At 33.7% G+C, this 10,930-nt stretch overlaps 1 protein-coding gene across 1 annotated transcript; it reads right to left on the reverse strand.

The window, feature by feature from the left end:
- Positions 1–8,730, reverse strand: LOC122604202. Its single transcript, XM_043777097.1, has 7 exons — positions 6,064–8,730; positions 5,482–5,991; positions 4,444–5,034; positions 3,217–3,891; positions 2,335–3,108; positions 2,169–2,229; positions 1–329 (listed from the first exon to the last, which is right to left on the reverse strand). Exons 1-6 carry the CDS (start codon positions 8,728–8,730, stop codon positions 2,200–2,202), a joined length of 5,247 nt encoding a protein of 1,748 aa, XP_043633032.1. The 3' UTR covers positions 1–329; positions 2,169–2,199.
- Positions 8,731–10,930: the final 2,200 nt, after the last annotated feature.

The following is a 10,930-nucleotide window of genomic DNA, read 5'->3' on the forward strand; positions in this document are numbered from 1 at the left end:
TGGGTCGAAACTTGTCCAAGATTCAATTGAAACGCATAAACCTCGTAAAATATTCTATTATAATGAAACTCGATAATGTTTGTATTGATGTATTCATGTATTTATAAAGTAGTCTCACTTTTCCCATTTATAAAACTCGATAATGAAAAACAATAACAACAAAAGCTGTATGCATGTCAGGCCAACCTAGTCAGTTTCTGAAGGTTTGAACCCTGCCAGCCGGCCCTAGCTATGTCATTCATTTTCCTGTAGCTGTACGAAACTAGCAAGCAACATGGATCCAATTCAATACCGTGTTTCCGTTTAAACTGAATACTGATGATGCCCTCCTGTTGCAAATCAAACATGTGGATTCAATTAACACGAACAGAGGTGGGAGGAACAGACATATGACCGCTATTTATTACCCATCGAAGATTGGATGACGAACTATATATACTTCGTAACTAAGATTTTTCAGAAAAGAAACAGATGAGAACTAATAATTTTGTGATACCTGAAAAAAGGGCTAATGTGAGCTATATTTGGTTGATAACAGGTCAATTACGTATAACTAACAATTTAAATGAGTAAAACAAAACAGGTTAAGCGGCTTGAAAAGTTGCTCAAAGTATAGTAAAAGCTAAAAATGATTCTACCCTTTAGAATTATTTTATTAAAAAATTGGATCATTGTGTATATCAATGGTTTTATATATAATCAAATCTGAAATATAAATCACTTCAGTTGTAACTGACATAAACAAAATAGTTCTTGCTTATGCAAGGTTGTAATTGTCATCTCATTAGATAAGATGCCAGAACGTTATCTTTTTGGTGATATATAAAATTTAAACCAGGGATAACCTTTTACCCAACAAAAAAAAAACGAACAAAAAGATTTTGCTCAATGAAACTATCATATGATACTGAAGATGGCAGTGATCATTAATCTTGTTCTGAAAAGAGAGATGAAAGTAGACTATTCAAAAGTTTAAACTCTGAATTGGCTCAATGAAACTAGCTTCTTAGACAAGTCATTTTGCTCGATAATAGACGCTAGTCTATCTCTACTAACAGATGGTAAAGCTATAAAAAAAACAAAAATGGCAATGCTGCATTGACCTATAAATTGATGACTAGAGTTATGTTTTAGTTGAGAAGCTTAAGAAATAAGTCGTACAAAGAGTACCGATTTTAAAAGACGCACTAATTATTGAAATATATTATACAGGTTTTCTTATAAAACACTAATTATTCATAATATCAAATAACAGTTTTGGACTAAAAGAGTTTCGGGTCAAGCAAAGCAGCCAACCCATTTCAACTCGTACAAAGAGTACGGGTTTTTATTTAAACCAGCTACACAAACCACCTGACTCGCCAATATGCCCCCTCACTAAATAACATCAATCAAGCATCTAAACACCAAAAGCCCATTAGCCTCAAGTGCAGATGGTAGAGTGAAGGCCAAGGAAAATGGTGGGTTTCAGAAACGGAGCAGGCTTTTATCATTGAAGGAAGATTGGTGAAGTCTATAATAATATTATTATTATAATGAAGATGAAGACTAAGATGTTTTTTACAAAGAAGTCAAAATGGCAGATTAAATCTTTGATTTGTATTATTATGTAACCTGAATGTGTAACTGGAATGCCTATGAACTCTTGACCAGAATGTCCATGTTTTTTTTGTTTAATAAAAATCAATCTAACACTCATTATAGGTGTAAGTTTAGACGGGGAAAATTCTTAAAATGAGGAGATATAAGTTAATTAAAACGCATCCATGACATGCTTTGGACCCCGGACACACCCTAGAACACTTCCCAACCTTTCGCCCGAATGTAGGTTGTCCATCTAAATTCACACCTTCTTTTTATGATTTAATATGGGGTGTTAGCTAAGGTGCATCACTATACAACTTCATAGTTGAGAAAATAAAATAAAAAATTAATAAAATAGTTATTTTATATCTATTTCAACTTATGAAAAAATATATATATTTTTCCTAAAACATATGTGGTATGTTAACACTTGAGTTTTAAAAAGATAAGTTACAATATACTAAATAAGATATAAGTTATACTGATACATTGAGCTTCACATATCTAAAATTTAAATAATTCAACAAAACATGGACAAATTTTATAATGTATTATAGATTACACAACCCCTAAATTGAACTCACCTTGAATTCTCTATGCTGTCCTGGTTCCACACTAATATTCTCGGTATCCAAAATGAAATCCCTGAAGGTTCAGAAAAATAAAAATTAAGGGAGTATTTTTTTTTCAAATATATCTGAAACAAAAAACACCCAATAATAAAATATCTAATAGTAATTAATTAGTTACCTCTTGTCTTTTGGTGATTATAAAGGAGTTGATGTCTTGTTCCTCTGCAAGATTAATATAGCCTAAACTTGTCTTTATGAGTTTTAACTCGGGAACAAACAAACCTCCTTTCGTGAACATCGTTAGAGATTTGCATCCCCCGAATTCCATGCTATTCAGTGATGGCAATAAAAAATCCACATTCCCTAAGCAAAACCCCTTGAGACTTGCAAGATTTTCAAGTCTTAACTCCTTTAGACGAGGTAACCTGATCATCTCATTCACTTTGCCATCACAACCTTCTTCTTCCTCTTGGTCTTCCTTAACGATTACTTCCATACCCGGACACACACTTATACTTAGCTCTTTTAGTTGCAATACACTACCAACCATCGAACGTGTAAAAACATGTTCAAACTGTTTGCAATCATGGATAGACAGTTTAGTCAGGTTTGGAAACTCCAATATTGTCTGACCATTACTCCTCCAAATAGACTTCAGACTATTTAGCTCCCATAGGCTTACATCTCTTAGCTTTGGAAGCTTTACAGCAGTTTGTGATGAATTAGAACATCTTACTCCTGTTCCATTATCAAATACCTCCAGTACTGATTCACAATGACTTGCATTCAACTTTTGAAGATTTAGCAGTTGTGGCAGCTCATCATATGAGAAAATTACTTTGCGTTCCCAGTCATCGTTTGCATCCATTTCGATCAAACTCTGAGAGTATAACATAGACTCTTCTGAAATAGGAGTCGATGAGTTTGTGTTGTCTAAACTCTGGGATGGGGTCTGCATAGCCAAAAAGAAGAGAGAAAACACAAGACATACATATATATCAGAGGTACAAGGGAGCTCATCTCTTAATCAGATGGTGAAAAATAAAAACTGAAAATGTACCTGAGGTAAAGTGGTGGTCGTCAAAAAAAAGGTAGACGTATATTTGCCAGCATTTATGTCTATGTACTTGAGCTTCGGAGCTCTTAGTGGAAGGGATGTAAATACCATCATTTGGGGACATCTTTTGATATAAACTTCATCCAATAATGGCATTTGGAATTCATTCATCCCGAAGAAGAAACCTTTAAGGTTTGGTAACCTGGTTAGTTTTATTGATTTTAGACAGGGAAAAGTTACAACCTTCGATGTCGTTGTTTGCTCTCCATGTTCTTCCCTCACAATTACTTTCAGTTCTCTGCAATCTCTTATGTTCAACTTTTCAAGTACCCTGAGGCTTGCAAGTGTGGAAAATGTGAATATATCGACCAATCGATGACATGTTTCGAGATCCAATATCTTTAGGTTGGGCATTTTATGCATTGTGATACCTTTTAGTCTAGGGATTGCTGCTAGTGGAGTATCATCCCTATCACCACTTCCTTGGGAAAAAGTAAGACTATCTTTCAACTCTTTAGTTTCAAATACCTCCATCATAGAGCTGCACTCATCAATTTCCAACACTTCAATCTTTAGCAGTTGTTTGGCTGCATAATATGGAATCACAGTTGACAAAGCTTGACAACTCCTTATCTTTATCTCTCTACAGTACTGGCCTAAGGACCATGAAACAGAAAACTGCAACGAATTTAAAACTCACAATAAATTAGTTGAATAACAAAGATAATTAACTCAACATACACTTTTACCTTGTTACGTACAAATAGAGTGATTAAGCTAAACGATTAAGAGTTTTTGTTAAGGTGGCTGCCTCATAAAAGTCACCGAAGTGTTTTCAATTAAATAAACTTGATTTCAACTATACGCAAGATAAACTACTGAATGATCTAAAATTCAAGTAGATGAGCTTTTTAATATATTTCTTACAAGTCAAATAGACGAATTTACGAAATCATAATTAGTTTTTAGTTACTTTTTTTTATGTATAAAAACCTCTCATTTACTTGCTTTTAGTTAAAATAAATGAATAATTATTTTTTAGTTATTTAAAATAACTAGTTCACTACTATGTTTGAACCTGAATTTTCTGGAACTATACTATAAGTCCATATGTAATAATCGTAAGATCTCTTACACGCACTATTCTTCTACAAACCTAAACTTCAAAAAACAAAAGCTGAAAAAAGTTCTAAAAAAACACTTGTTTAACAAATTGAAAGCTAAGCTTACCACAAAATTATCATTCCAGACATGAGTTGTACCCTTGGGAATGCCACCACCAATATGCTTGAGTCTTTCCAGGTTATAAAGAGTGAGACAATCAAGATGAGGGAACAAAATGACGGGTGTAGAGGTAGATGTAGATGTGGTACTTTTTTTATCATCTCTGTTTGAGACAACTTCTTGGATTCTTCCACAATTATGTATGTCGACTTTCTTTAGGTTGGAAAGCAGTTTCGCCATGAGAGGGGAAAATAAGTACTCAATGGTTTTACATTTCTCCATGTATATGGTTGTGAGATTCTGAAATGATAATTTTTGCTGGTAGTTTTGCAACATTAAAAACTTACTCCAATTGCATTTCCACAAATGAGTCATACTATTCATACCAATCAACGTCATATTCGTAAGGCGGGGAAGTAGCAATGGTTGTTCATCATTGTTCGGTGTTACTATGCCTACACTTGGAATCTCAATATCAAAGATTACCTCCATTTGTTTATACTTACACAACTTAATGTTGGATAGGTGATGTAAAGTGTGGATGGAAAAGGATGGAACTGCAACTATAGGATTATCGTCCACTTCTAATATCTCATTCTGCAATATATATGACAAATTTAAACAAACGTAATTAGCAACTTTCATCTGCTAAAAGTAATTGAATGAAATAAAATAGTATCCGTAAAATGCGCGATTTTTAATGGTTTCTCAAAAGCATTTAAAGTCTAGTGTAAATCAAATTTACAGATAATATTCATATATATGAGTTAGTACATGCACTTAGGGTGATAGTGGTCGGCGGCCAACACACAGCTATATCTAAAAATTGTATTTTTTTGTTGGTGGAATATTTAATGATAATCACAAAAATAATTTGAAGGTTACCGATGGTATGTAGTATAGTAATATCACAGTTTTTGAAAATTTCAAATATTAAGACCCTACCCTCAAATGCTTTACAATGTAATTTAGATGATTTACGTACTCACGTATTCAGGTTTTTACCATCATCTCTTTTCTTCATATAAGAAATAAAATCCATACCTCTTTGTCAACCGATTTATAGTTTGTGCCCCATTTTTCTCCAGACAAATCAATGGTGATGTCAATGATTGCTGCCATATCAAATTTGATGGTCTTGGGTGTGACTATATTTCTGAAGTTCTCACACTGGTTGATTTGTATGAATTCCATGGCATGAAAACTACGAATGAGGAGACCAGAGTTATCTTCATCTTTTATCCTCCACACCTCCCTTAGTTTTCGGAGACCTGACGCTCGAATGCTTTTCAAGCTGCTATTAACTTGCCCAATACATTCCAAGTCTATGTAGAATAACGCTTGAATAGAACCACAATTTTGAACTAGAATCTTTTCTAAATGACTCAACAATGGCATAGAATTATTTGGAAAAAGATTCTTAATATCATCACATTCATCCACTTCAATCTCTTTCAGCACTGGAGTTCTATCATATTCCTTCTCACACACCCATATATCCTTCAACTTCTTCATCCCACAAATTTCCAATTCCTCTAACTTTGGACTCACAACCTGTAAAAAAACTAATTATATTAACTGATCAAAACATTAAATGTTAAGATCGAAATAAACGTAGTTAAATACCTCTTTATTCAACAGTGGGATTGTTGTTGCAGAAATATCATTGCTCGAAGCAAAGATGCAAGTAAAGTTGGGAAGGTAAGCAAGTCTCAGCTCCAACAGTTGTGGTAAATTCATCACAATATTAATATTGTCACACAAACCTACAAACGAGGGCAACTCTTCCAACACCAAATGCTTTAACTTATGAAATGTAATCACCTGGGCTCCATTATTCTCATCATGTATCAAGAATCCCAGAACACGACAGGACGAAACTTTAAGTCTCTCAAGATTAGTCAAAGTACTTGCCACATTAACAGTGAAGAGGTAACTCAAGTTTGTGCACTTTTCAAAAGAAAGATGTTTTAAATTGCAAAAAGAATATTGAGAAGGATGCATCAAAACATCTTCAATATGATTTATATCTTCCACTTGCAAATGAAGCTTCTCTGTTTTCTCAAACAACTCACTTATTTCAAATGCACGAACCTCTTCGCAGCTAGCAACTAGTCTCAATGTATTTTCATATGAATACACATCATTGTCATATATAGTATCCAACTGACAACCTATAGATATTCTGAACCTTTCAAGTTTCTTAAAAGACACGTTATTCGGCAGAATCATATTCTCAAAGAATTCGATCTCTAATGCAATGAGTTTAAGCATCTCCAGTCCTTCACAGTTGTCTTCTGTGAAGCTGATAACTTTGTAGCTCAGATTTCTCATATAAAGCTCTTCAAGTTTGTCTAAGTTTTGAAAGACACCATCACCAATACAAAGCTCAACACATCCAATCAAATCTAGTAATTTTAGCTTTCTCAATTTTCCCATGGCAGATGGTAATATCTTGATGCGACAGTAAGCAAAGCTGAGTATTTCCAAATTACTAAGATTGCCAAGATAAGATAGATCACCCATCAACGAGCATGAACGGAGACATAGCATACGAAGGCTAGTTGAACATTGAAGTGATATTGGAAGCTGTGGATATAGAATACTACGATATGAAATGACTTGAAGATTTTTCATCTTGGTATAGAAATCTTCTGGAAACATGAGAGGCTCTTTCTCATTCATCATTAGCTTCAAAAGTTTAAGGTCGGGGTAATCAAAGCATCGGGGAAATTCAGACATGCCTTTGCACTTCAATAAAATTCTTTCGCAAGACTCCCATGTATCTTCTGTAGGCCATTCCGACAGGTCACTATGATTAACAACGGAAGCTTGCTTGAATTTTGAAATATTCGATAAGACGAAAGAACGTGCAAGATCGTGCATTTTGACACATCCTATTAGATCACTTTCAATCAACAAATTTGCACGTATGAGGTTGTGAACAGAAGTGTTAGTCCGCTGTCTTGCTTCAGCTAAACTATACACTTTATTAAATAACTTCAATCCCCATCCATACCTCATCAAGTCCTCCAACGGAATATCAAAGTCATCAGGATATAAGCCACTAAGAAGGAAAATTTCCTTATCATCATCTTTTTTGAGAAAGTTGTAGCTTATCTCAAATATGTGATATACAACAGCGTAAAGGTCTTGAAGGTCATGCCGATGTAATCCTATGAGTGTAACTCTCCATGCATCCTTTACCTCACCTCTAAGAGCCAAGGCAATGGTTTTTATGGCCATCGGCAACCCACCACACCTCTTCACAATATCTTCTCCTAGCTTAATTAGCTGATGATCAACAGCACCATCTGAAAGTCCCGTGGTATCCCAGAATAATTGTTTTGCTTCTACTTCTTCTAAACTAACCATTCTCAAAATTGAGCTAGTTTCAACACCCATCTGACTGCAAAGCCTTTCATCTCGTGATGTGAGAAATAACTTGAAGCCCTTTGGCAAAGGACTCGCTAGTCCAATATCATTGAGGTCAACAATGTTCCAAAGATCGTCCAATATGATCAAAATCTTTTTCTTGCCATCTTGGGACATCCCCAAAAATATTTCCTTGAGACGGTCAGCCCTTGCTTCTTTAGTTGATTCTAACAAATTTCCACCTGTATACTGTGCAATAGCTTCTTGAAATGTAATTGGATCAGTGCTTTTCCCCATAACCACCCTTTGAACCCGATCAAACAGTTTCATATTCTCTACAACCTTCTTCAGTTCTTCCATCATTGTAGTCTTGCCTATACCACCCATACCACATAAAGCCACCATCTGGGTCGGATTATCTGGTTCAAGCAATTGCAATGCCCTTTGAAAAATCAATTGTCTAGACTTGAAAATGTTTTGGGTAACATCTTGCAGTACTTGAGGAGTGGCAGAACTAACCATACCAAGAGGTATTTGCTCATTAGTCCATTCCATGTTTGATTTTTCTCTCATAAGGCGGTCGATACGCTTGATGAAATTGGAGCACCGTTTGCCAGTTTTGTATCTTCTCTTCATATGTAAACATCCATTTCCATCCTCTGAAATACCATCGACTTCCCTATCAATCCCTTCAGCTCGTTCCAACCAACTCGGAACAAGGTAAGGTACAACTAAATTTCTTGCATCATTTTCTTCCATTCTTTTCTTCATATCAATTGCCGTGGAATTCAATTCCCTTAATCTGGTACGCATATCCCTATCATACTTTGTGGAGGAAAAAAAGAATCCCAAGTGTCTCTTAACAGGAACCAGCAACGATTCAACAACAGGAGTGATAAATGGAGATACAAACTCCATTCCAAAAGCTGTAAATTTGTTTTCTTTTCTCTGCAGCCTAGATTATTTAGAAGAAATTAATAAGAAATCAGAAGATAATTAGTTACAAGTCTGTTGGTTGAGCAGTGTATAATAATTAGTTAGCGTCGTTTACTATAGTAATTGACACATGACTACTTAGATAGAACCCGGAAGCCCGAAGCAGTCTCTCTTAAGGATAAGGTTTGCCTACATTATTACCTCCCGTCCCGTTGAGATACTGGGGCTCAAAACCAGCAGAAGATCTGCCTACATCTATTCATCCATCAATGTTTTTTATTTTAGTTTTTGCATATTCTCGTTACACTACTTTCTTTAACTTATCAACAAATCACTTCAAAATGTCATTAAAAAAAACCCAAAATTCAAAACTTCAAAATTCCAACAAATGTCTTGTGAAAAATAATAATAGCCTATGATTGAATCTAACAATAATGTGTAATGAAAAGACAAACTAACCGGGTCGTATACGGGTGTTACAACAGGATCCGAAAAAGAAAATGTTCTTCATCACCAACAACGTCATCATCAGCCAAGATTTATATATTTATTTTAAATTTAAACGTGGAATTGTCGACTCAATAAGTTATGATAATTCCGCGGCGGGAGGTCATGGGGGAAAAGAATGAGATTCCGGCTCGCAGAGCTTAAAACCGGCGGCGGCAAAGGCATAAGGAGAAAGTGAACCGGGCGGCTTAGGGACAAGATCCGGTTCATTGCCGTCACATTTGTATGATATTGATCCATCTCATTGAGGTCGACAAGATTTTGACCCTTGTTTGTTTTATTAGGTTAAGATTTTCTCTTGTTACTTTTACTTTAATATTTATTTTATAATATTTAAACTCTAATATTTATTTTATAATATTTAAACTCTAATGATAAAGTTGTGAAATGATTAATTTTTTTAACCAAATAACCTTAATTTTCTTTTAATTATGAGATAATAACATGAGACAAAATTAAAAAAAAATAAATAATGAATACACATGTCATTTTTTAAAATGTTTTAAGAAGATATTTAAGCTAATATTTAAAAGGATTTCTATATTTTCAATATTTATATAGTAAACTAATAAAGGTTATAGCTTTGTGTGATTATATTGATTAATTTATTATTATCATCTGAATTCTGAGCTAGTGGGCACTTGGGATTGGTCCCACGCTTCAGGGCTCAAACTTTCGTGTTAATACAGTTCGTTATGGTAGTGTATTTGCGTTGAACTTATAGCAGTTTAAATAAAAAAACATTTAGTCAATAGATATAAAACATAGATAATTATTTAAGAGTAATACTACAAACGCGTTGAAAAGTTTGCATCATCGAATACATATATAAAGATAACCAAAAACTAAAAATGAAAAAAAAAATATCAAACACTTTTGCAATATCAAACTCATACATTTAGTTTGTCTGTTTTTTTTTGCAAGAAAACCAAAATCATCAATGAAGTAAAACAAAATGCTGAATCAAATTTTTCATATATAAGTTGAGAACCTAAAAGAAACAAAATGTGAAAAAAACAAAAAAAAAATGAAAGAAAAAAGATCTGAAACGGGATCCGATATTAAAAAATATGAATAGTGATGCGAGGTGTAAGATGGACCATAGAACAACACATCGTGCAATATATTAGCTGAGAACACTAAAGCAAATAAACTGGAAAAAAAAAGACTCAGGCGGAATTTGACATGACAAAATCTAAATAGTGATGCGAGATGTAATATGGACCAATAGGACAGTACCATCGCATAATATATTAGTAGAGAACATATCAAAAAAAAAAACCATACAAAAAAACAAGAAAAACTAAATCAAACAAAAACCTATACGGGATCCGATATGATAAATTCCGAATAGTAACACGAGATATAAATGGCCAAATAAGAGAATGTCAAGTGGCTGGCACTATTCAAAGGCTTTCGCCTCTAATGATATTACAATATGTTTTTAATTATATAGCAATTATTTTTATTTATCTATCTAGAATTTTTACATAGTCATTTTATCTTATTTTTTTTATTTTTTTTTTAAACATTATTATTGGATTTAAAATATGTCATATATGTTGTCATGTTGTATTATTTATACTTATTAATTACTTTTGGAAAATAAAATTTCATCCATTATAAGATTTTTACTTAGATGTCATTTTAGCTTATTTTTTAATTTGTTTTCTCA

The sequence above is a fragment of the Erigeron canadensis genome, chromosome 6 (genome assembly GCF_010389155.1).
Source record: "Erigeron canadensis isolate Cc75 chromosome 6, C_canadensis_v1, whole genome shotgun sequence".
Classification (NCBI taxonomy): domain Eukaryota; kingdom Viridiplantae; phylum Streptophyta; class Magnoliopsida; order Asterales; family Asteraceae; genus Erigeron; species Erigeron canadensis.

Coding starts and splice junctions, on each gene's coding strand:
- LOC122604202 (XM_043777097.1), bottom strand. CDS start 8,730: ATGGAGTTTGTATCTCCATTTATCACTCCTGTTGTTGAATCGTTGCTG. Junction 5,035..5,481: donor ATAAATCGGTTGACAAAGAG/GTATGGATTTTA, acceptor TATATATTGCAG/AATGAGATATTAGAAGTGGA. Junction 3,109..3,216: donor CGACCACCACTTTACCTCAG/GTACATTTTCAG, acceptor TTGGCTATGCAG/ACCCCATCCCAGAGTTTAGA.